At 37.7% G+C, this 27304-nt stretch overlaps 1 protein-coding gene and 2 long non-coding RNA genes across 4 annotated transcripts; 1 reads left to right on the top strand and 2 right to left on the bottom strand.

Moving 5' to 3' along the window:
- Nucleotides 1-1770: 1770 nt before the first annotated feature.
- LOC147406193 (uncharacterized) lies at nucleotides 1771-23957 on the top strand. Its single transcript, XR_015176349.1, has 3 exons — nucleotides 1771-1963; nucleotides 5108-5561; nucleotides 23301-23957. It is a non-coding gene; the product is annotated as an uncharacterized LOC147406193 (long non-coding RNA).
- LOC147406194 (DNA (cytosine-5)-methyltransferase DRM1-like) lies at nucleotides 3290-7001 on the bottom strand. 2 transcript variants are annotated; one of them, XM_086434156.1, is made up of 6 exons: nucleotides 6546-7001; nucleotides 6138-6272; nucleotides 5087-5213; nucleotides 4591-4703; nucleotides 4296-4335; nucleotides 3290-3925 (listed from the first exon to the last, which is right to left on the bottom strand). In XM_086434156.1, the coding sequence occupies exons 1-5, from the start codon at nucleotides 6546-6548 to the stop codon at nucleotides 4318-4320; spliced, it is 396 nt and encodes a 131-aa protein (XP_086290282.1). In that variant the 5' UTR covers nucleotides 6549-7001; the 3' UTR covers nucleotides 3290-3925; nucleotides 4296-4317. The 2 variants fall into 2 exon arrangements, 1 of the variants encoding a protein (XP_086290282.1); XR_015176347.1 differs by lacking the exons at nucleotides 3290-3925; nucleotides 5087-5213 and having other exon boundaries at nucleotides 3950-4335; nucleotides 6141-6272; nucleotides 6546-6994.
- LOC147406195 (uncharacterized) lies at nucleotides 7221-8608 on the bottom strand. Its single transcript, XR_015176348.1, has 3 exons — nucleotides 8313-8608; nucleotides 7549-7611; nucleotides 7221-7461 (listed from the first exon to the last, which is right to left on the bottom strand). It is a non-coding gene; the product is annotated as an uncharacterized LOC147406195 (long non-coding RNA).
- Nucleotides 23958-27304: the final 3347 nt, after the last annotated feature.

Consider the following 27304-nt stretch of genomic DNA (forward strand, 5'->3'; position numbering starts at 1 on the left):
GTTTTTTGGGCTAAGATTTTGTAGAAACTTATTAAAATCCTACTTTAATTCATTCTATGATTAAAAAAAAGTTGGAGTATTATTTCTCGGACTCGAACTTATTGGAGCCACGTTTCTGGGGTTAAGGTTTGCAAGAACTTATTAAAATCCTATTTTAACTCATTCTATGATTCAAAAAAGTTGGAGTCTCGTTTCTCGGACTCGAACTTGAACTTGTTGGAACCACACTTTTCGGGCTAGGATTAATTAAAGACTCAGTATCATCGAGCTCAAAAATTGGGAGATTCGATCGTTGTTGGCTTATCATGAATTTGGATTCATAATTATTATTGGACTTAGTCGAACTTTTAAACTTTCGAGTAGGATTTTCTTTTCTGCTCATGTGATTAAGAATGAAAACTTTAGAATTACAGTTATTCTAAAAAATGCCCTTAATTTTCAAGTTGGCTTCTTGAAACTTGACTATGAAATTGATGGAATTGATTACACTTAGAAAAAGTAGACGAGAAACTATGGACTATGACAAATGATAGATAGAAGAACCATTATCTTCTAAATTTTTAAGATTCTTAAGATTATCATATGTGAAATAAGGAATTGATTATTTTCTTTTGAATTTCTTTTGAGAAACGCTTGAGACTTAAAATCTTGATAAATATTGGAATAAATTTTCTTTTAAAGTGATCGATGGTTCTACATTTTCCTTTACCGAATAATTAGACAAGGAAACATACTCCTAAAGATCTTACAATGTTCAAAATGGCTTCTGTCTGAGTTTCTCCGACTTTAACATTGTCTTCATCAGATGTGAGCTCTTGGCTGAAAAAACAAATATTGTGACTTGAATAATTTTTTGCATTTTCTAGTTTCTGCATAAGCTTCCTTCTGAATTTTTATTCTTGATGAGATCTTTCTTTCCCCTTTTTTGTGCCCTAATTTTTGCCTAAATTGCCTATTCAGATTTTCAACCTAGTGGGTTTTGTCTTTTTTTTTTATAATGATACCTTGATTTTTGCCTAGATAGCCTTTTTAAGTTTTCAACCTAGTAGATTCTCATTTTTTTTGTTATGCCTTAATTTTTGCTTAAGTCGTCTTTTCAGATTTTCAATTTAGCGGGCTTCTTTCTTCTTAATGATCTCGGATACTCACTCAACAACCTTTTGGCTCCTTACATTATCACTAAATCAATTAGCATTCAGGAGGATTTAATAGGTGGGCTTAAGACATGATTTAAAAAGAAAAGGTATAAAGCTCAACTTCTAAAAATGCCCTTAATTTGATATTCTTTTTTTCTATCAATTTTATTTTGATTTCTCATTTTTCTAATGCACCTAGGTAGGCATTCTTTTCTTTTCTGATATTTTTTGGATTCTCTTTTTTTCTAATGCCCCTAACTTGGCATTATCCATTTTTTATCTTTCAGTAGGAGATTTTTTTATGACACTTTCCTTATGAGAATATATATATATATGGGAGCGGTTCGGCGGCCCTAAACAAAAACAAGTTTTGAGCCAAGTTTTGGAGGCCCTTAGATATGGACACATCGAATGGACTGCAAACGTCTCTCGGTTTAAAAGTAAAAACTGTAAGTAATTATAAATTCCCCCCTGTTGAATTTTTTTATTCTTTAAAAAATCCTTCACAAAAACTCTCTTCTTACTTTCTTTCCCTTTCTCTCTAAACCAAGTTACAGAACCTGTAACTAAACTCTCTCTCTCTCTTTCTCTCAAGTTACAGACACTCTCTTCGAAACTTTCTCTCTTTCTCTCTCTCTCTCTCTCTCAAGTTAAGTTTGAACGACCCGATGCCATCGTCGTCGTCTCTCTCTCGTTACAAACGTCTGTTCGAACGGTTCTCGCCATTGTCGTTTTCACAAATCTCGTCTTCTTCACGTGAACGACACTCGAGAGAGATCTTCATATTTGTTTGATTCGAGCTCTATCACCAAGCCAAGATCTCTTAGGTATTTCTTTCACTCTCAGTCTCTCTCTCTCTCTCTCTTTGAAATTAGTCATCTTCATCCATCCATTCTTACAGGTTTTTAACAAACCCTAATTTAATTTTAAAACATATATTTACAATAATGAGATTAGGGATCTCCTAATATGTAGCAAAATCAAAATTCCTACTTTTTAGGGTTTCAACCACGTCAATTTCACTATAAGTTTTAATTTTTCGTGTAAGATTAAGCATTCTTTTGTTCTAAATTAGATGTTTCGGCATAGATCATATATAAGATTATACTCTTTGCGATTTTTGACTTAAATAAGTGCTTAAATTGATTTTGTGTTTTGTTCAATTATCTCAAGTATTTTTGGCCTCTTTGATGTTTGTTGGATCATTTGACATGAAAATTTGGTGTATTTTTGGGAGTAAGTCGTTGGATGAGAAGATGGAATGAACCTAGATGATGATGCCAAAAATTATATCACAGGTCGAAATGATGGTCTGTCATACTTATAAAAAATGATATGCACATATGCATTCAAGTATTTATACAATGAAAGAACATGGATTATGTTAGGAGAAATGAAATTTGTTAAAGGTACATCACATGGAGTTGGTTGAGTAGTGGCTAATGTTGCATTACTGAGAAGACTTATGTTTCAAGCACATGAGATTTTCTCTAAGTTTTTAGTATCACTACGCCATATTGACCATAAAACGATGACCCAAGACCGTTGTTTTTGAACAGAACGACTGTCCCAGTCGTCCAAGGGGTCGTTTAAAAAGGAGTCGCGTTTAAAATGCGACTGCCTGTAAAGTCGGAAAAAACGACGGTAGATAATTGTAAACGCCGACTGTTTTAGAAAGTCGTAAAAAACGACGGTCTTAGACCGTCATTTTCCTGGATTTATTGTAAAAAAAAAAAAAATTACTCAACAAAGAAATCAACCCAGCATCTGTAACACCCAAGAAGAAGATTGAAGTATTTTAAACCACATCCTATGTAAACCTGAAATTAAACAAGACCCCCATTTCCCTACAAATAAATTATTTTAAACCCATCTCTCAAAAATAAATAAAGCAAGAAAAAAAAAAAAACAAACTCACAAATCTTAATGATCCACCACATCTACACTGGCAGAGCAGGATAACAATTTAGTGAAAGATTGCATACAAAGCAGAGCAAGAAATCTCCTTAGCCTTTCTCATCGTCACACACTTCTTCCACGCCCACCACTAATTTTTCTCTTATTCCTTCTATAAACAACTCTCTTTAACTCTCCCAAACACTTCTTTGTCTTCTCTGGCACTGTTTCCTTCTTTGAAAATGTATAGCTTCGTAGGTACATCTGCCTGCACGAAATACTATCCACAACTCTGGGGCTGTGACTATTTCCTCTCTGCCCATTACTATTGGCACTAACTGATCTGACGAACTCTGTGTCAGATTCAGGCCACTTGTATAGGTTCACATAAGTTGCTCTTACAGGGACACGGGTGTCTTTGACACAATTGGATATGCAAACGGATGTCCTTTTTCTGGTGATTTGTGTCAGATCTCTGAAGTGGATTTTTGGCTTTAAATCAGACCCAAAGCTCCAAGGAAAGACTCTCTCTGAGAGAGAGAGAGAGAGAGAGAGAGTTGTTTTAAAGTTGATTAAGCCAACTCCTTTTAATTTTCCATTGTTTTTGTATGGGAACATCACCATCCCATGTGGAGGCAGCAAACACTATCACACAAGGCCAAAAACTGAGGAAGTTTGCTACCTTAGTTTCTCCAGACTCATTCTTCACATTAGGCTTCTTTAACTTGAAATCTACCACTTCGACTTACTTGGAATCTACCACTCCGACTTACTTGGGGATATGGTACAAAGGTGAATCATCATATCAGTGGACATGCGAGTCAAGCTGTGATTTCTTCGAGTCAAACGTGTGGGTCAAGGGTCAAGAGAAATCAACCCAGCATTTGTAACACCTGCAACAAAGAAATATGAACTGACATAACTTGACTAAGCTTAATCAGAAAAAAATATCACCAGTTAAAACAAATGGTAAGACAATACTCAACAAATTGAAATTTTTGATAAAGTTCTCCAAATCCTTACAAGTAGCCAGGACTAGAGAACACATAACTTGATTAAGTTCTCTGCAGACATACTTGAGAACTCCAAAAAACATACAGAAACAGATTCATGTTTCACCAAATGAACGCTAAGTACCAATTTGGGAAACAGGATTAAAAAACTCAGAATATTCTGCACATATACTAGAAAACAGACTCTTTAACATAATAAACATGATCCAATGAATGTAAACAGATAATAAAAATAAATACACACACTTACCATCCACCAAGGTTGAGTTCCATCATTTGCTGGGCTGAACCTGGAGACAACGATCAGCCTTCTTATTAAGAGATTAGAGTATAAATAAAAGGGAAAAAACAAAACAATCAATCATTTTTTAGATTATGTTTTTTTATGATAATTTGTTCATGTTTACTCAAGAAATTATAGTGGAAACAAGAGAAAAATTATTACAATTTGAAAGAACAACCAAGTGTGGTTAAAGTGGTATTACAGTTACAAAAGAAAATAAACATTTTAACCTCATCATACATGCAAAGGCATATATGTGTACCTCGTCATCATCGAAAATTAGATGAGGTGGTTCTTGTAGATGAACATCAGCTGTTTTTGCCATTTGAGCGGCACAAATAAAGTCCATCAGCTCCATAATAGAGGTATCTGGATCTACAAACATTTTAAAATAGATAATCTAAGAATAAGCGATGAAACGGTAATAAAAATGCATCGATTTCTATGCTGAACTTGAATTAACACTGCAATTAATGTCACTGTTTCACATGGAAAAACCAATGTGGGTTATCTTAAGAAGATGTCATGCAGTTCAACAGCGAGAAGCTTTAACAGAGAGAACAAGAGACGGGCTTCACCAGGGTGTCTTAGATGTTCAACAGTTTTAAGTAGCTGATTTCAATTTTTTATTATTATTTTTTTAGGGAAAGGGGGGGGGGAGTGGGGGCGAGTTGGTTTTGAGCATTCCTGCGCTAGATATAAGCATAAACAACAGCCATGTATAACATTTGATGCACGAAAATTGTGAAGATATTTACAATCTTCAACTTCCAATGCAGGATACACACCACAAGCATCAATGGCTGACGAAGCCTCATCTACGAGGAAGCCCATATCCACTAAGTGCAACAATTTCTTCTCTTTGGCAGATAGATGTTCAACATCCTCTTGGCACCAAGAATCAGGAAATTTGAACCAGAGCACATGATGTTAGCCAGAACGAATATCTTTTAAACTGCACAATATTTCCCTTATTCAATAGAGTTTGAAATGTGAAAATTTAACTGAAAGTATAATCAAAGAAAGAATGAACCAAAAAATCATTTTCTATTGCATGGAACATCTCAAATCATATGAAGAGAAGATCTGCATGAACGAAGTACAGAATTCTTCTCATAGCGCTCATGGGCTTCCATTGTTATCATACCATCCACAATCATTAAATCATATTGGCATTGGAACTACCCGTCAAGGTCCAGGTTCAGAAAATTCAAGAGGAAGCAACAAGGATCTGTGAGGTTCCTTTTTTTTTTTTTTTTTTTCTTTTCATAGTATTTTTCTTCTTTCCTTTTTTCGAAAAGGAATGGAACAATTGAACGCATTGTCAAATAGTTAAAGAATTCTAGGTAATGATAATTGTTATATAAGCAATGAATAATAGTTAAAGAATTATAGGTAATGTCAATTGTTATAGATGCAATGAATATGGATAATCCTACTATGCAACAATACTAGTTATCTATTAATTTTATGGTAACAAACAGCCAATGCATCATCATAACCACTACGCTTCGTAACTTCACTTTGTAATGCAATTTAAATCATGAAATTAATCTAGATAGGCAAGTAAGATCTAATATTCCCCACTTATGCATTCTATATGCACAATAGAGAAGGTTTCAACCTATTGCAAGATCCCAAGTCTTTAAAAAAGCATCAGCACACATGTATGCCAGTTCCGCATATCTGTATAGACTAGAGTTTACCCATGCTGTAGGCACGGGCATCCACTTCGGGGTTAAGTAAAACCACACAAAACAAATAGAAAACCCCAACTCGAGATTGTACATGAGCTTGAGAAATAATTTTCACCTCCCCATGATTTTCATGAGCATCTTGACCATAAATTGTTAGAGCTGAACAGGTAGAGAGTGGCAAATTTTGAGTTTCAAATTCATCTCCATTGTTCCAGTTGTCACTCGGGTAACTATCAGTAGTTCCATCCTACATAAGTGAAATAGGTTATGAAGAAGTAGAGTCGGGTGACAAATGAAAACATGACTCATGGAAAAACACATGATCCCAACTATTAAAATACGAAATCCAATGGTAGGGTTTTATCATAGGGATATGTATAATTGGCATAAGTATAAACCCCGACCATTGGATTTTGTGTTTCAACGATCAGGATTATGTGTTTTTCACACATGCATGCGCACCCACATATACACACAAGTTTTATTAATTAACAATTTTGAAAAAAACTAAAGAACTCACCATTTCTCAAACCCAAAATTTTATTCACCTAGATTCATAGCCTGTTTAAGAAAGACAGGCCTCAATAAGTACTCATCGAGGCATCCCTTCCAAAGTGGGGGAAAATCTAGACTTTAAAAAAGAAATATTGTAGTTGAAAACAAGAAAATCAGTGCTGATATATTACTACAAGATTATTACTGAATACCCCTCAGTGAACCACAATTTCAGAGAAATCTCTTCAAATCACATGCTACTAAATCATTACACTATGCCATACATTTGACATGATGTGGACAATGGGCCTTTCCACATGGTCAATACAGCTGGTTATCTATCAGATGGGGAGTCTACATTAATCATGTCAGTCCTTCACATAGAAAGAAAAGTCCACCACCCCTGTACTGTGGTATGGATTGCCACTCCATAAACCTTTTCCCTTTTTTGAATCAACAATTTGCTAAATTATATATCTCGATAAAACTTATAAGTTGTTGAATATTAGGCTAAGGATTAGTGACTTTACTATTACCCATGGGGTAACCACCAGAACCGAAGACCAAAATTGAATTCATTTAACACAATTTAAGATTGCAAAGCTGTAACTAAATGAGAGACATTCCAATATTTATAATCACCAATGTTACTCATTATGGGATATCAGCTGATCACAAATGAAATCAAAAGCTTGGAATATAATAAACAAAACCATAGTCTTAGACGGTAATCAAATACATTATGTACTTACAGACTAATGCCCCCATGTCTGGTCTGATGCTTTGGTCTCCTCTATTTTAATACCTTTGATACATATAACTACATATATGTTTCTATACATGTGAAGATGCATACATCAACCTCCCATACCATAGGAAGGACGAGAGAGTGGAAAGTAAGTATGCCCTTCTTCATAGTTTCTGGATGCTATTAAGTTGATCTGCCAATGGGCACATAAAAACTTAGCCATCCCACAGAAAAATCGAAAGAGTTAACAATGCGAAGAAAAAATAGGTAAGAAAGATACCTTGATGAGCTCAGACTCTGAGCTGGGGTGCATATATGCTACTAGGACACTCATGTGGAAATCCTGGGTTCCAAAATAAAAGCAAATTTTGTTGAGATCTTAACTTACCATGTAAGGATCACATAAACTACTCAAAAAAGCTAGCAAACCATCTTCATTATGATGAGGGAAGACATGTTCTCTACGAGATAAAAACTTCTCCATATGCAAAAGAAGAGAAACCACCACATGAAGGGATTAAAAATATCATATAATTTCAAGGAACCATTGTCGGTTCCTGCAATGAGCTAAAATGTAAAACAAAAAGTGTAGAAATTTTAAGATTGGGAAGGGATTAAAAAAATGTAGAAAGCAAATGTTTTGAACATGCAACAATTGGTTAAATCTACGATCACAAAAATATAGAAGGTAAGTATAGTCCATGAGAAAAATACTAGGTCATGTATGGGAAGGAAAGGTCATGCCCAACCATGATATTCTGCTTAAAGTTGAAAATAACATTAATGAAAGAGAATACCTGATTGAACATTGAGTGTGCAACTGCAATTCCAAACACATGCACCCATTGCAAAGTGAAAATTAGTAGAAACAAAAATAATGACGCTTGGGATAATGCTTTATGTTGATGAATCTTTAAATTTGGGTGTATGCAAAACAGTTACATAACAGAAAAAACATAAAATAATGAAGCCTCCATAAACTTGGCATTTGAAAATAGCTCAGACTCCCAATTATTAAAATTCCTATTAATGGAAGATACCAACCTGGCCTTGACGGAACAGGGCTTTCACATTAGCCTCTCCATCCCGCATAGCGAAGTCCGCATCCAACAATGCCCCTTTCAAATCTCTTAATTTCAGCTTGCCAGCCTAAAGTGTACACATCAAACATCATTAGTTAATTGAAAATACAACTAAGAGAGTGATATCAGAATCCAATGCTCAAGTAGTAGATAAGCTAAGAGAGGAAAAGCTACACAACTCAAAACATGACCATGTCTTCTAAAGTTGATATTACTTGGAAACTTCAAATGGGAGCCATATCTATGTCCAGCATTTTTAACTTACTCCTGTTTTTCTTAAAGGCGTGTTTGATTGCATGGCCAACTCTAAAGAAAATAGTGTTAGTACCATGTTTTGTCAATTCCAAGGGTAGTCGTGTGATGTCATGATGTAACTACTAGAAACATTATTGTGTATGCATTACTCAACGACAAATCCATAATATATCAAAACCAATCAAGGTCAAGGGACATCTTCACCCATGGAGCATCAGAACAGGTATATCTCAAGGGGATCAGAAGCTATCGACAGGAGTAAAGGACCCACCGGCAGCCACCGACTGAACATTTTGGGATATCTTCAATCGGTGGCAGAAGCTCTAACCTGTTGGTTCCACCGATAGAATATTCATCGGTCCCACCGATGAACATCTTGACGGTCTCACCGTTATCCACCGACCAATTAACATGGGATACCTTCTATCGGTGGCAGAAGAACAATCCTGTCGGTCCCACCGATAGACTAGGCATCGGTTCCACCGAAGAACATTCTGTCGGTCCCACCGCCATCCACCGTCAGAACTAATTAAGGAATTATCGCTCGGTGGCAGAAACATACTTATGACGGTTCAACCGTAACAATACTCATCGGTCCCACCGATGACTCTTGGAGGTTCCACCGACAGAGCTGCCAAAAATGCTCAACGGTAAGATTTTTGACCGTTATGTTAGGTCGGTGCCACCGTTGGGATTGAGGTGCCACCGACAGAAAGTCGTTAAGAGCTGTTCCCATAAAAGAAAAGCTCTAGGCTTCTCTTTAGATTGATCAACATCTTCGAAATTCAGCCCAAGCTAATAAGCATACTTCAAAAGGCTTAACGAAGTAAGAAGAGTCGTGAAGGGTAGTCGAAATCATGCATATCAAACTACCTCATCTGAGTTGATCAAGCTCTACTTACTCCATCCTTCAAGAGTTACATTCTAACATCGAGCTAGGCAAGGAGCCATTGTTGAAGGGAGTAATGAAGAACTGAAAAATAACAAACTCACTTCAATCGTCATAACTGTGAGTTTGATTGTTTGTATTTTAAATTTGAAAATACTCTTGTAATAGTTTACTTGATTTCTTCTTCAAAATCAAGCACTTGATTGAGTTGCGGACTCAAGTTGAGTGATAAAGGTTACTGAGTTTCCGAAGTATAAAACTCAAGCATTTTGAGTGGATGTGGTCCATTCAATCTTAGGGTTGCGGAATTAACCCGGAAAATTCTATGTGCGATTTAAGGTGAACCAAAAACCTCAGTTTTAGTAGACACCAAAGAACTATCAATTTGGGTTCTCTTGGGAGTGGATGTAGGCACATGTGCTGAACCACTATAAATCGTGTGTCTCATATTTTGCCTCAGATTTCCTTATCTTTATGCCAATCTGGATGCACATCATGACTGATCATAACTTGCATAAATATCTTGTTTCATGAATGATTTGGTGAATGCACCCTGATTAACAAACTCATTAAAAATTCATTCACACCCTAATGTTCACATTCAGAAGAATTTTTAAATAGTCCTATTTACCCCCCCTCTAGGTCTCTACATTGTCAAAGCTGGTAATTTCAATTGGTATCAGAGCCGATTACTCTAGAAAGGTCTAACCACCTTGAGTGATCCGTGACCTTGCGTCATGTCTAGAGTCGATAAATGATCATCGGCTTGTCCACCCATGTTCGAAGGCATTAAGTAGGCTTTCTGAAAGAATAAAATGATGATATACATCAACTCACTAAGTAAGGATGTGGGGGACATGATTGAGGAAGGTTGGGAACCTCCCGTTGACATCATCGAGGTAGATGGTGTCACTATCTCTGTTCCAAGACCATCAAGAAAATGGATAGAACATGACAAAATAGACAGTAGCAACAATTACAAGTCTCTAAATGCCATTACGAGTGTCATTTCCGATGATGAGTATCAACGGATATGCACGTGTTAGTCGGCTAAGCAAGCATGGAAAATTCTAGAAGCCGCTCACGAAGGCACGAGTATAGTAAAAAAATCTAAACTTCAACTCCTCCACACCCAATTTGAAAATACCAAAATGGAGGAAAAAGAAACTGTCCAAGAGTTCTACGCACGTCTAAGTGACATTTGCAACTCTATGTTTTATGTAGGTGAAACTGTCCCTCAAGGTAGGACTTGTGCAAAAATCCTAAGATCCCTGCCTAAGAGATTTGCCTCTAAGGTCACCTCAATTGAGGAATACCAAGATGTGGAAACAATGACCGTTGAGGAACTTATGGGGTCTCTCACTACCTTCGAACTCCATCTCGAAGGGCCACCCTCAAAAGGGAAGACTCAGGTCTTGAAGACATCCTCTTCAAAGTCTACGTCCAAGCGAACATCGCGTATCGGATCTCAATCCTCTTCCCATGATCATAAGAAGATATTGATTGAAGAGGATAAAGAGACTTAATCGGATAAGGAAGACTTAGCCTTGTTAGCCTCAAAGCTTCAAAAGTTCTTCAAAAGAAGAGGACCAGGTAATACTAGTAAACGTAATCATCCGATAGATAGACATGCGCCTATAGGTAGAACCGTGTCTAAACCAAGGGAAGATACAGAGTGTTACACATGTGGCGGTCGTGGTCACTACTCAAATGTGTGCCCCTCTAAACCCAAATCCAAAGGTCTACCTAGACCTAAGAATAAGGGCACAACAATGGCTGCTAAGGCCACATGGGATGACTCTGAAGAGTCAGAAGACGAAGAAAAGCTAGGGTCTCTATCAGATACTGAAGACCAAGACACTCTTCGAATCCTTATGGCTGCTACCACTGTCTGCATTCCAGATGGGGATGAACTTGAAGGAGATCTTGACTGTGAAAGTCAGAATCACTCCTTGGTCACTTCTTCCTCTGATGAAAAAGGAGAACATGAGGACAGTGATGAACTTGAGCTTCAATCTGCATTTGATCAACTGTTCGTTAGTCATGTAAAACTAACCAAGAAACACAGTCGAGAAAAACTCCAAAAAGAACAGTGGCATGCCCAATATGAGGAAATTTGTAAGGAAAAACTCTCCATAGGTCTTGAATTAGAAGATATTAAGACTCAACTCTCTACAACCTTAGAAAGACAGTCTAGCTTACTCTCTACATCTGAGACAGTCCTGATTGAGAAAGATGAGATGGTAAAAAACCTTCAACAACTCAAGAATATCCTCTCGATGGCCAATTCCACAATAGCTCGTCTAAACTTAGAATTAGTTAATCTCCGTGATGAAAACAAAGTTCTTAAGTTTGATGTCGAGAGACTGCAAAAACAAAAGACTAGACTTGAGTATAACTACACTCATGGTAGCTTGGAGTTACAAAACTTCTAGGAGTGCAAAAATCCTATGGAGATAAAGGAGGAATAGGCAATGACAGTTATACTTCTGCATCACCTCTATCTCCTCCTACGCTTATACATGGAGAGTCATCAAACACTCAGAAAGACTCCAAGAAGATTATCACATGCAACTTCTGTGGTAGAACGGGCCACATGAAATTTGAATGTATCAAATACAAAACTATCTATCACGCAACCTCACAGACCTCTATTGGTAAATCTTTATCGGTTGAGCAGAAGAAGCATGATAAGGGAAAGAATCCGTTGGTAAATAAAGTTGAAAAAGCAAAGAAAGAAAAGTCTCCAAAATGGAAGGGAACAAAGAATTCATCTTCTCCCAAATAAAACAGCAATATTGGGGAACTCTTCAAACAAATTGCCTATCTAAACCTAAAAGCTAAAGCTCTTGCTGAATCAAGTAGGGGTAATCAAGGTGGAAGAAGGTACAAAATGAAAAACTCTCCTTCAAAATCACCCAAGAAGGGTAGGTCCCCTAAGAAAAGCTCACCTAGTAAGGAGGACTCTCCTACTAAATGCAATCCCCCCAAGACGATCTTACAATGGAAAGTCAAAAATGGGGACAATAAGTGCTTTGTAATTCACACAGCCCTCAAAGTTGAAAATCATTCGCGTTGGTATCTTGATAGTGGTTGCTCCCGACACATGACGGGTGATCGAAGTCAATTTAGCTACTTGGTTGATTTTGATGAAGGATCAGTCACTTTTGGTGACAGCAGCACCACTAGGATTATTGGGCGAAGAACTGTCAGTGGCCATGGATTGCCCACAGTGGAAAATGTATTGTGCGTAGATGGTTTGAAACATAATCTTCTTAGCATATCCCAAATTTGTGACAAGGATCACCGAGTGAGCTTCAATCGTGAAGTGTGCGAGATCTCCACACCGACTGGAAAAAATTATCATGAGAGGCCTTCGCACTTCTGATAACTGTTATGTTATCGAAAACTCAGGAGAGACCACTGTTAGCAACATGGCTCAAATTGATGAAGTCCAATTATGGCATCAACATCTGGGTCACGTTCACTACAAGAACCTGTTTCAACTTGCCTCAAAAGGCTTAGTCAGAGGATTACCCAATTGGGTAAACAAGCAAGAGATGTCTGTGGGGAATGTCAAATTGGTAAACAAATTCGAAGTACCCACAAAAAGACAACCACTCTCGCAACCTCGAAACCCCTTACACTTTTACACATGGACCTTGTGGGTCCCACTAAAGTACAAAGTCTAGGAGGAAAAAGATATTTCTTGGTAATCATTGATGATTAGTCTAGATTCACCTGGGTTGCGTTTCTAAGAGAGAAATCAGATACTTTCGATGAATTCAAAAAAATCATAACGCGTATCCAAACAGAAAAGGAATCTATTGTTGGTAGAATAAGAAGTGATCACGGTGGAGAGTTTGAGCATAGTCGATTCACACAATTCTGCGATGAACATGGAATTCGATATGAATTTTCAGCTCCGAAGACCCCTCAGCAAAATGGAGTTGCTGAGAGAAAAAATCGCGTTCTTCAAGAAATGGCCACAGTCATGCTACACAGTAAAAATCTTCCTAAAAGTCTGTGGGCCGAAGCTGTAAACATTGCCTGTCACATCATCAATAGAGTATATCTCTGAGCAGGCCTGAATAAACTAGCATATGAACTATGGAACAACAAAACTCCGAGTGTTAAGCACTTTAAGGTCTTCGGGAGCAAGTGTTATATCCTTAGAGATAGGGAACATTTGGGGAAGTTTGATTCGAAAAGTGACCAAGCAATTTTTTTGAGATACTATTCGAACAGTCGAGCCTTTCGAGTATTCAATCAGAGGACCTCCGCAATTCAAGAATCCATAAATGTGGTGATCGATGATCAACCCATTAAGGAGAATAGTCCCTCTGACACTGAAGGTGAGGACGAGGGAGTGTTCCCTCCTACATCCTTGCCAGCCCCAACCTCTTTAGTTCCAGAAACACTACCTGTTGTCAAGGGTCATCCCGCCAGTCAAATCCTTGGAGATCCTCACATCGGAGTAAAAACCCGACGCTAACTTGAGACGTTAAATAGTCATCTTTGCTTCACATCCAAGTTGGAACCCAAAAATATTGATGAAGCCCTCCATGATGAATACTGGGTCCAAGCCATGCAAGACGAACTTCTTCAATTTCATAGAAATCAGGTTTGACAGCTTGTACCAAGGCCATCTGATAAGAATGTCATTGGGACTAAGTGGATTTATAAGAACAAATTTGATGAACTTGGCAATGTTGTCCGAAATAAAGCTCGTCTGGTTGCTCAGGACTATTCTCAAATTGAGGGGATTGACTTTGATGAAACCTTCGCCCCGGTGGCAAGACTTGAGTCAATTCAGATTTTGATGTCCATTGCATGTGGGTTGAAATTCAAACTATTCCAAATGGACGTTAAGAGTACTTTTCTCAATGGCTTCTTAGATGAGGAAGTATATGTTGAACAACCAAAAGGATTTGTTGATCGCAAACATCCTCACCAAGTATTCAGATTGAAAAAAGCTCTCTACGGTCTCAAACAAGCCCCCCGTGCCTGGTATGAAAGACTGACTCAATTTCTGCTCAGTCATAAATTTGTTAGGGGGAGCGTTGATAAAACGCTGTTTGTTCAAAGAATTGGTGGCGACACTCTCATTGCTCAAATCTATGTGGACGACATTGTATTCGGATCCACTACCGAAGGATTGGCCAAAAAATTTGCACACCTTATGCAATCCGAATTCGAAATGAGCATGGTTGGTGAACTAAGCTTCTTCCTGGGATTGCAAATTAAACAACTCGAGAATGGCCTGTTCATTTCCCAGACTAAATATGTGCAAGATTTGGTAGATCAATTTGGTTTAAAGTCTGGCAGAACTCACCATACTCCTATGAGCACCACTCTTAAACTTTTTAAAGATCCTTCAGGTAAAAGTGTAGATGAGCATCTTTACAGGAGTATGATTGGTAGCCTTCTCTATCTTACAGCCAGTAGGCCCGATATCTCTTAAAGTGTAGGCACTTGTGCCCGTTTTCAAGCCGATCATAAGGAATCTCATCTCCTAGCTGTTAAGAGGATTATCAGGTACGTCATCGGTACCACTGAAAATGGACTCTAGTATCCATTTGATTCCTCGTCCATCATTGCTGGGTACTCCAGTGCCGATTGGGCCGGCAACATGGATGATAGAAAATCCACCAGTGGTGGTTGTTTCTACATCGGGAACTATTTAGTTGCCTGGCATAGTAAGAAGCAAAGTTCCATATCCCTTTCAACTGTTGAGGCTGAATACATTGCCGCTGGAAGTTGCTGTGCTCAACTTCTTTGGATGAAGCAGATGCTCGCGGACTATGGGATATCTCAAGATACGATGAGCCTCTTATGCGATAACACCAGTGCCATCAATATCTCGAAGAATCCGGTCCAACACTCTCGCACTAAACACATTGATATTCGGCATCACTTCATTCGTGAACTTGTTGATGAACATACCGTCCGGTTGGAATATATCCCGACTAAAAGTCAACTTGCTGATATTTTCACTAAGCCCCTCGATTCCTTACAGTTTGATCACCTTCGAAAATCCATTGGGATCTATTCTTTGTGAGCAGGGCCGTTCCGACATCATTCAAGAGTGCCTGTGCGAACTCGGGATGCTAAAATAAAAAAATGAAAAATAAAAAATAAATAATAAAAAAAATTTTGGAGCAGACATCTGTCGGTGGCAGAATGAGTATTTTGTCCATTCCACCGCCAAATTGCTCATCGGCAGATGTCGGTGGCACCGACGAATTCTGACGGTTCGACCGACAGAACGCGACTCTTCGCTTTCAAACCCTTTTTTTCTCTCTTTATTTTCTCTTCGTGCCCTTTCACTTCTCTCACTGTTTCATTGCTTCACTCTCCCTCTTGCTTCGTCTTCTTCTTCCTTCCTTCTCTCTCTCTTGTTGCTTGCCACCATGATGCTTCTCCTAGCTCTCCTAACCCTGATCTCCGTTGGGATCCTCAGTAACCTCATGGCGCGCCGTCACCAAGCGCGACCACCACCGGCCCAACGAAATGTTCGAAGCAAGCGTGCTTCAACATCCATTGCTCAACCGTCCTCCTCTGCTGAGGCCGAAGACTCAGATGACGAGGAAGTTGATCTGCCTCCTCCACAGGGATCACGTCATCCTCCTTCGTCCGATGTCGGCATTGATGATGATCAGCGCCAATATATAGAGTGCTTGCAGTCTCTTCGCGACCGCCCCATCTTTTGTGAACGCCGCGTGGACTTCATAGTGGTGCACCCCTTTGGCATCCCTGATCTACTACATCAGATGGGGTGGGAGGCGCTTCTGGACCTTGGAGGTGATGTGTTTCCCTCGTGGGTCCGTCGCTTCTATGCAAGTACTGTGGATTCTCGTGACTTTCCTCCTTCTCTGGATGTGGTGGCATTCGGCACGCCCAATCAGATCAGCACACATGTTATGGCTACCACCATTACCTCCATCTTGGGTATCACGTGCACTCATGTTAGCCATCCTGATCCCATTTCTGACCTAGGGTCTCGTCGGAACGCATATATGGATGTACTCTATGGGCGCCGAGACATCCAGTGGGTCAAGGACAGTGCGATTCGTGACACGGATCTCCTACCGAGGTATAGGCTTCTTCACAAATTGTTTACCTCGAATCTCTATCCACGTGTTGGGAACAAGACCGACGTGGCAATGCACATGGCTGATACTCTGTACTGTGTTGCTACCAGTCAACCCATGTGTCTTGCCACCTATCTCCTACATACGATTGTCGATTTTGCACGGTCTGGATGTTCCTCCGGTAACCTCCCCTATGGCCACCTCATTTCCCAATTGGTTGTTTACTACGGTCTTCCGGCGGACACCAGTCCAGTGCTTCATGAAGACCGTTTTACCGCTGCCACTCTCTCCGAGATGTGGATTGTCCTTCCAGATGCACCTCCTCCACCTTGCTCTGCCCGTCGGGCCGCCACTCCACCTCCTCCGGGCAAACCCACTCCACCTCCGGCTCCCCCCTCCGATCTTGAGTCTCGGTTAGCTGCTTTGGAAGCCGGCCAACTCCATTTGGTCCAAGGGTAAACTCGTCTGGAGTCGCGCCTCAAGAAGATGAACCGGTATCTCAAAACTCTTATTCGAGCTTGTGTACCCGAGCACGCCACCTCCGATGACAGCTCTAGCAGTGCCTAGTTCTTTTTGTTACATTTTCCTACTATTGTGTTGTTTGGTTGTATTGGGTCAGACTGTCTCTAACATATCATGTATTTATCTGTCTTTTGTACCTACTCATGTTTATAATGAATATGTGGTTCTGATTATGCATTCTCCCTTTCTGGCATATTCACTATTGTGTTTCTCTACCACTGTTGTTGGTTCCCTTGACTGTTGGCCTTGGGGTGCTACACCCTTTGTCAGCCACTGACAAAAAGGGGAGGAGGAATCCCACCTGTGAACACTTGTTTTAATGCAAGAATGTATGAATACTACAAGGAGTAAGGGGGAGATATCTTCGTGTCTTGTATCTGAAAATGTTTGTGCAATCTCTTAAAAAGCCCTTCTGCTTTGTATTAATATATATTGTGTAAAATCCTATGGGGCTCTTCATGTAAGTGATGGGCTCTTCATGTAAGTGATTACCTTTTCAAAAAGGTCACAGTTGGCATTCTAGGATTGGTTTTGACTTCTAACTGACAAAGGTGGAGATTGTTAGTACCATGTTTTGTCAATTCCAAGGATAGTCGTGTGATGTCATGATGTAACTACTAGAAACATTATTGTGTATGCATTACTCAACGACAAATCCATAATATATCAAAACCAATCAAGGTCAAGGGACATCTTCACCCATGGAGCATCAGAACAGGTATATCTCAAGGGGATCAGAAGCTGTCGGCAGGAATAAAGGACCCACCGCCAGCCACCGACTGAACATTTTGGGATATCTTCAATCGGTGGCAGAAGCTCTAACCTGTCGATTCCACTGATAGAATATTCATCGATCCCACCGATGAACATCTTGACGGTCCCACCGTTATCCACCGACCAATTAACATGGGATACCTTCTATCGGTGGCAGAAGAACAATCCTGTCGGTCTCACCGATAGACTAGACATCGGTTCCACCGAAAAACATTCTGTCGGTCCCACCGCCATCCACCGTCAGCACTAATTAAGGAATTATCGTTCGGTGGCAGAAGCATACTTATGGCGGTTCTACCGTAACTATACTCATCGGTCCCACCGATGACTCTTGGAGGTTCCACCGACAGAGCTACCGAAAATGCTTAACGGTAAGATTTTCGACCGTTATGTTAGGTCGGTGCCACCGTTGGGATTCAGGTGCCACCAACAGAAAGCCGTTAAGAGCTGTTCCCATAAAAGAAAAGCTCTAGGCTTCTCTTTGGATTGATCAACATCTTCGAAATTCAGCCCAAGCTAATAAGCATACTTCAAAAGGCTTAACGAAGTAAGAAGAGTCGTGAAGGGTAGTCGAAATCATGCATATCAAACTATCTCATCTGAGTTGATCAAGCTCTACTTACTCCATCCTTCAAGAGTTACATTCTAACATCGAGCTAGGCAAGGAGCCATTGTTGAAGGGAGTAATGAAGAACTGAAGAATAACAAACTCACTTCAATCGTCATAACTGTGAGTTTGATTGTTTGTATTTTAAATTTGAAAATACTCTTGTAATAGTTTACTTGATTTCTTCTTCAAAATCAAGCACTTGATTGAGTTGCGGACTCAGGTTGAGTGACAAAGGTTACTGAGTTTTCGAAGTATAAAACTCAGGCATTTTGAGTGGATGTGATCCACTCAATCTTAGGATTGCGGAATTAACCCGGAAAATTCTATGTGCGGTTTAAGGTGAACCAAAAACCTCAGTTTTAGTGGACAGCAAAGAACCATCAATTTGGGTTCTCTTGGGAGTGGATGTAGGCACAGGTGCTGAACCACTATAAATCGTGTGTCTCATATTTTGCCTCAAATTTCCTTATCTTTATGCCAATTTGGATGCACATCATGACTGATCATAACTTGCATAAATATCTTGTTTCATGAATGATTCGGTGAATGCACCCTGATTAACAAACTCATTAAAAATTCATTCACACCCTAATGTTCACATTCAGAAGAATTTTTAAATAGTCCTATTCACCCCCCCCCTCTAGGTCTCTACATTGTTAAAGCTGGTAATTTCAAATAGTACACCATGGAAAACTCAAATTTAACGTTGTTTGAGTGCAAAAGGTTATAAAACAATGCAAGTCTGATTTCACATTACTGATGAAGAATGGCAAAATAAACATTTTAGTGCAGATATTTTGCTAAAGAAAATAAGAGATGTGAAAGAAAAATAATCATAAATTGGCTATTTACCACACAAATGCTTGTTGTATGCCCGAATATGGAATAAGAGGGACTATTAACAGCATTCGTTTGTCGAACAAAAGAGAAATAACCAACTCCAAAGGTGATACCGCAGAAGAATAGAAACTGGCAGAAGGTTTGGGTGGTCCCTCCTCTCCTTTACCATCCCTTCTATTTAAAAAAAACACATTAGAATAGTCCCCAAGGACATGCTAACAAGGAAGACCACAAATAATAAGGTTGTGCCACTCGTACTCCCTCCCTACAGTGATGTCCAAGTATGTCAAATCATCAGCAGGAATTAGGTCATTGAGGCAATAGAAAGTGGACAATTTCATGTAGTAAACAAAAACATGAAGCCATAGTTCAAATTTTCACAAGATTACCATATCTACAAATCTTTTTCTACAAATGTACTATTCCATTTAGCATATTTATCCCTTTCTTATAAAAGCTTATAGTCATCCTGTACCTAGTAATTATTCTATGCTATGTACCTATCCAAGCAGGCACGCGCGCGCACACACACACACACATATTCTATTTCATGTAGAAATTATATGTTAACTCTGCCTTCTTAATGACCCAACCACAATACCAAGGGCAGATTTACAGTGGGGCCAATAGGGGCACTTGACCTCACAATAATAAGCTATCGCAACAGATAACAACAATAGATATAGAAATCTGTTACTATTGCCCCCAACATCAATGTTCTTGGGATGGCAAAGAATAACATGGGCATTTTAGCTTTCATTACACAGATATATATTTAAATATGAAAATAATCTCTTTATATGTAACATATTTCTGTGTACTATTACACTTATTCTAGTTTTAAAAAAATATAGTACTTCTAACTATAGGATGACATCGAAATAAAGGAATGAAACTTCAATAGAATTTTTGAAGAAAAAGAGTTGAATTTTTTACTAAAAGAACAACATATGGATTATCAGTAAACAGTCCCCACGTAGATTTGATTCAAAGTATGAAAAACTTACCCTTGACCAAGTTTGAATCACAACTTTGGAGACTTGTTGGGCAGAAATGTATTGAGGAAATAGATAGAAACAAGGTAAAATATTCTGTCTTTTCATACTTATTTTTTTCTTTTGAAGCTCACATGTCTTTGGCATATCGCCCACATATACTATCCATATTCAATTATTTTGTGTCTAAGATTACTAGGTACCACCATATGATATACATTGTGAAATTTCAATGGAGTGAGTTGCAAAGTAAAAAATGAATTTAAAGAGGTTCTAGAAAGACCAATCATATATTACATTGTGAATTCTTTCAAGAATGAGGATACTTGACTTAACTTGCTCTCATGTATAATTAAGGTGGATTCTAGAACGTATACTTATTACAACAGCATGTAATTACTTTTTGTAGTTAATATCTTTTAGAGGTTCAACTAAAATTAGGCAAATAGAAATGAAATTGTAACGGCATTGTCTATCTAATGGTGGTGGTGGGGGCAACATCTCTGTCTTTCTTATCTGAAATGTAATTCATTGATTGCATGACACGTTATTTCTTTTTTGTTTACAGAGCCTTGATTGGGATTCTGGAAGAACATATATTTATCGCTGTTATGTTGATCCAGATGGTTCTTACGCCTTTACTTAAATAATTAATTCTTTTTGTTTATTGGTGTGACCAATTCAGGAAAAAAAAAGGTTAGATTAAATGAATATGCACTAGTTGTAATAGATTTGATTCTCTTAGGAATTTTTACAAACAGTTGGTGCATATTACTCTGAAAGAAATACAATATAAAGGAAAAACTTCAAAATCAAACAAGAATAATCTAAAATGTTGAATGCAAACTTCAAAACATTTGAAACCTTAAATTAATTAAAAAAAATCTTAGATTCAATCAAAAACTTTAACACACCTAAAGATTCGGTCAATCGAACAAAACCCTAAAAATTTCGATCAAACGCCAATCGGTTATGCCCTAAAACTTGCAAATCGAAAATGATTGCATCTTCAAAATCACAGATTTTGTGAGTGAGAGATCAAGCAAAGATCTTTCAATCAAACTCCAATCAATTTCTTTCCAAAAAAAAAAAAATACGAACGATCTACTTTCAAAAATGAAAAACCTGATCGATTCAGAGAGAGAGAGAGTCGAGTGAGTGAGAAAGAAGGAGAAAAGCTAGATCAAAGCTTAGAGTTGATTGGAAAAGATAGATCCGAGAGAGAGAGATTCGAGAATAGAGATCCGAGAGAGAGACGAGACAGACGAGTAGAGACTGAGAGTGAGAGGAGCGTTCGACAATGGCGGAAGTCGAGTTCTATCCGAGGACGAGAGACAGAGAGTCGAGGACGAGAGAGAGAGAGTGAACGAGAGACCGCAGAGACAGAGAGTCATTTTCTCTCTCTTTTAGAATGGTTATTGGCACTCCAACTTTTACTTCTTCCGTAGAAACGACGGTTAAATGACAGATTAAAACTGTCACAATTAACGATAGCCTTAAGCAGTTATTTTTTTCACAATTACGCCATCACGAAAAATGTAATATGACGTAGTGTATTATGCCTTGGAAAATATGTGAAGGTGGGAAAACTGAAGTTTTAGAAAAAATTCAGATATAACTATGGTTGTCAATTTATTTGGTAAAGATGTGATTTTTATTGGGAGGGGTGGAACTCCTGAAGACAATGAAACTTGGTAAGATTTTTGGATGACAGTGACTTCACCTCTTACAATTGCAAAGTGAAGCAATAAATGTAAATTTACATAGAAGAATTTGTGATGGGTTACTGTGATGTTATACTTGGATACAAGCGTGATAGATGATTGCTCATGCAAAAATCTTGTGTTATAATCACTAATGATTTATGCCATCATTTTAGATATGTCCTTATGTTACTGGTTAGAACTTGTTCGATGTACTTTATAATAGCCACCTTATAGTTTGTGAGTTCAGTATTATCCGCTTGTAGTATGTTTAGTTTTTCTTTATACATTTTTCATTTATGAAATGAAAATTGAAGTATGAATATGGGGAGTGATTGGAAATGATATTTTCTATTGGTTATCTCACTCTTACCTAGTTACCTTGAATCATAAAGGGTGATACGTTGGATTGTTATCTTGTTCTGGTGTTCTTTATCTTATTATATTTTGTGACCTACAAATGGGAAGTTCACCATCCCCCCTACTTGCACAATATGTCCTCTATGTGCAACTAACTTCTTCCTCTTAACTTCCACAACCGTTTCCCTATGATGGCCACATTCATAACTTTTGTGATTCATGATCCCCTACCAACCCCTTTTATAGGACCTCACACGATTTTCACTTTTTTAATAAGTTGAACATGACTTGTGCTCTAGCTAACTTCTTTATTATTGTTCCATAGGATTTGAAATTGTTTTTAAATAAAAAAAGGATGACAGATAAATCTAGATCTTTAGATTGCTTTACTCATATTAGATTATTATCTTGGGTGTGTTGGGAAAGAAACCACAAAAACAAACAACATTGTTTTTTTCTTTGTTTTGGAAAGTTTCAGTGTCAATTGAGGCATTAGCCTTATTGTAGAGTGCTGAGGCTATATCCTTGTTTCCCCCTCCTTGATGTGTACACCTTAATGACCTTGATTCTCACCTTATTAAAACTTTGTTGGAGGAGATAATTCTAAAGTATTGAATGGAGATTGCACGAGGAGTTCAGATTATGAAAGGCACTTTAATATGCACACTTAACTAAGTGTTCCTGGTTCCCACTTATAAAATAGTTTTAAATCTACATTGTCAAGGTGAACGCCATTAGTATAGAGGAATCATTGGCCAGAGGAAAATGAAGTTTTTATGTGCATTCCTTATTTATGAAGAATAGTGATATAGTTCACTAGTACTTGTGTCTAGATTGTGATTGGATTTGCTCAATGTTATATTAACCAGATATCACATGTAATTGGAATTTCTATTTTCTATGCACAGGTGTTGCATGGATGGCACTTTCTCGACCCTTCAAGTACTATGCAAACTTCATATCCTCTCCCGAAGGTTACTTCCACACTATCATCTGCAACGCTCAGGAGTTTCGCAGCACCACTGTCAACAATGACCTGCATTTCATAATGTGGGATAACCCCCCGAAACAGCATCCGCACCACCTCAACTTGAATGACATGTCAAAGATGGTCCATAGCAATGCTCCATTTGTGTGGAAGTTCCACAGAGATGATCCAGTACTTGACTAGAGTTTGATGGTATCCATTACGAGGTTCAGGCCACTGATCCCACTGAGATGGATCTTGAAGTTCTTAGAGACTGTGCAAACTGAACATTTTCCATCATTGATTGAAGAAGAAAGTGGAAATGAAGTTTTGTTTCATGTGGCTGACATCATATTAGGATATGTTCAAGTGTTGTTTCAACGTTCTAGTTTGCCTCCACTTGTTATTCTTTGTTCACTTTTTCTTTTTCTCTTTTACATTTTTCTGTTTGGAAAAGAGAAACTGTATACATTTAAATTGTTACTATCATCAAATTTAACGTAGTTTCTCATCCTTTATGAGGGAGGTGTAAATCTCCTATAAAGTACTCGGATTTATCACTTGAAATTGCATCAGATTCTATTTTCTACATCTATCAGGTAAATAGCCCTTTTGAAATCTCAAGGAATCATTTTTTTTTCATTGACAGTGGTCTAATAACTTAATTGTGACTAAGAAAATGTTTTGTCAATTGGCTTGCTTTTTGACATGCAGTGTGTCAATTGTGGGACCCAAATCTTTGCCAATCAAATGGATAGATCATTTGGTCCTACAATACACCCATTAGATGATACTGACCAATGAAATGTCACTATCTTTTTGTCCCATTTGTAGTGCCAATAAGCTATTCATTATAGCTAGTTTTGGCCAAGGTGTTCGCTAGGCGAAGCCCAAAGAATATTATATGTGTTTCATCCTTTTACGTGCGCCACATCGCAGTATCTGGAACCCTCTATTCTTTAGCCTTAGTGATGGTTTTACTCCTTCAAAGTGGCAGCTTTTTAAGTTTTTGAAGTCTATGATTGTGATATACTACCTGGCAATTTGTATTTAATTTGCACTTAAACACAGGTAAATTCAAGTTTTCCATGGCAAACTATTGTCCTTGAAGTTTAACAAATACTTGTTGTATATTGGGCATGGTTTCTTTTGCCTGCTATTTCAATTTCTGACAGATGTACAATTCCCTTTCGATATCGTCAATACTCTCTTCTTTCACAACTTTAACAAATACTTGCTGTATATTGGGCATGGTTTCTTTTGCATAGTAACCAACCACTGATATGTTTACAGGAACAAGCCTCCATCCAAGAACCTCAAGACCTTCTTGTCTAAAAGTATTTACAACAACTGCAGAAATAAAAAGCATTTGCTCTTAGAAATGACACCGAAAAACAGAATGATGACAGGCATACTAGAACCTGCTGCAATAATTACAAAAAGCATAGAACCAAACACAGAAATATGTGAAAGTTGGATGGTTAAACTGATGTCACTATAATTTCCACATTAAGAAAAGAAAAACAAACACAAAAATATTTTTCACCAATACATAAAAGAATCCTTTTACTGGGCAGACTCCAAACCCACAGACTATTTGCATATTCTTTCATAGTTGAGATAACTCTTAAAAAACCTTACTTCTTCAACTTCCTTAATTTCTCCCTACACAAAACCATTTATTATTAGATAGAATATTTCAAATAAATGACTAATCAAATAAATAAAATTGAAACTTAAATAAACAAAATCTAGCAAAATCCCTACACACATGATATAATAAAAGGGCTTCAAATGGAGCATAAATGATAATACCTATAATTTACTACATGATATGATTTGCTACATGATATTACGTAACAACAGGTGTGTGTGTGGCTACGCTGTTGAAACCCACCACTGTTAACCTGGACAGAGTGAGTTTTTAAGATAATACCTATAATATACCAAGTTAAAAACGAGAATAAAAACCCAAAATGGTTCTTGGGTTTTAAATTCACAATCAAAATGTTTAATATTTTAAGTCATCCACATTGCAAATAAGAATTTCAGAATTTCATCATATATATACAAGATCGTATATATATATGATGAAACTTGAAAAGTTCGGTTTGCAAGAAAAAGAGTGTACCGTAGGCAACCATAAGGATAAATGTGAGCGATTAGGACAGATAGGTTGATGGGTTAAACTAAAGGAATCAATTTATTCGCTCAATTTCTAAGAAACAGAAGAATTTTATAGAAAAAGAAATTAATCTCAATTTTTTTTTTTTCATTCTTCCATGAAATCTGACTCACTCACCTCTTCGATTACAATTCATCGATGGGCCCTAAAAAGAAGTGGTTTCGACATTGATGGGCACAAATTAGCAGAGGAGTTGAAGGAATTGCGAGAACACATAAGAGATAGTGTATATTTGGGTCTCTAAATCTTCATAGTTAAGCACTTATTTAAGTCAAAAATCACAAAAAGTATAATCTTTTATATGATCCATGCCGAAACATCTAAATTTAGAACAAAAGAAGGCTTAATCTTACACGAAAAATTAAAAATTATAGTGAAATTGATGTGGTTGAAACCCTAAAAAGTAGGAATTTTGATTTTGCTACATATTAGGAGATCCCTAATCTCATTATTGTAGATATATGTTTTAAAATTAAATTAGGGTTTGTTAAAAACCTGTAAGAATGGATGGATGAAGATGACTACTATCAAAGAGAGAGAGAGAGACTGAGAGTGAAAGAAATACCTAAGAGATCTTGGCTTGGTGACAGAGCTCGAATCAAACAAATAGGAAGATCTCTCTCGAGTGTCGTTTGCATGAAGAAGACAAGATTTGTGAAGACGACAATGGCGAGAACCATTCGAATAAACGTCTGTAACGAGAGAGAGACGGCGATGGCGTCAGGTCGTTCGAACTTAACTTGAGAGAGAGAGAGAGAGAGAGAAAAAGTTTCGAAGAGAGTGACTGTAACTTGAGAGTGAGAGAGAAAGAGAGGAAGTTTCGAAGAGAGTGTCTGTAACTTGAGATAGAGAGAGAGAGGGAGAGAGTTTAGTTATAGGTTCTGTAACTTGGTTTAGAGAGAGAGGGAGAGAAAGTAAGAAGAGAGTTTTTGTGAGGGATTTTTTAAATAATAAAAAATTTGAACAGGGAGGGAATTTATAATTACTTACAATTTTTTACTTTTAAACGGGGAGATGTTTGCAGTCCGTCCGATGTGTCCATATCTAAAGGCCTCTAAAACCTGGCGCAAAACTTATTTTTGTTTAGGGCCGCCGAACCGCTTATATATATATATATACATCTTTTTATAACTGGGCCTGAAGTAACTTCTTAAGTTGTCTACATATCCCAAATCTTTATTTTTCTCTTTTGGGATCAAGTCAAAACGTAGTTTATACAAGACTTCCCTCCCAATGTCGATTGGTATGGATTAAAAGAAGAGGCTATTTATTTTTATTTTTTTGAAACTATGAGGGGTTAAAGAAAGTTGTATGGTTCTTGGTAAGATAAGAGAATGGTTTGACCAAAAAAGGTTCCTTTGGTGAAATGCTACTTGATTTAATCAAGGTTCTAGGAATTCGATGTCTTGATTGCATTGTCAAGTAAGGTTTTCTTTTGAGAATGAGTAGTCTTCAATCTTCTTCTACAAAATTATGTGTGATTTAGTTTTTGATATTTGACATTGACTCATTCAACCATTTTCGAATTTTGAAGAAAAAAAACTCATATTCATTAGTGAATGAGAACTTTTCTCTCTCAAGTGAAAAAATATAATTGATCCCTTCTAGTGGATCTTAGCACCTTGTTGATGGTTTCAAGAGCATCATTCTTAATGATCTTTAACTTTGAAGTTCACCCTTGACTTTATGTTTTGATCTATTTTGGTACAATCTATTTTGATGAAAGGTAATGTAATACTCATACTCAACATATCCTCAAA

Source organism: Akebia trifoliata, chromosome 3 (genome assembly GCF_017979445.1).
Source record: "Akebia trifoliata isolate Shusen 1 chromosome 3, ASM1797944v1, whole genome shotgun sequence".
In the NCBI taxonomy this organism is placed as follows: domain Eukaryota; kingdom Viridiplantae; phylum Streptophyta; class Magnoliopsida; order Ranunculales; family Lardizabalaceae; genus Akebia; species Akebia trifoliata.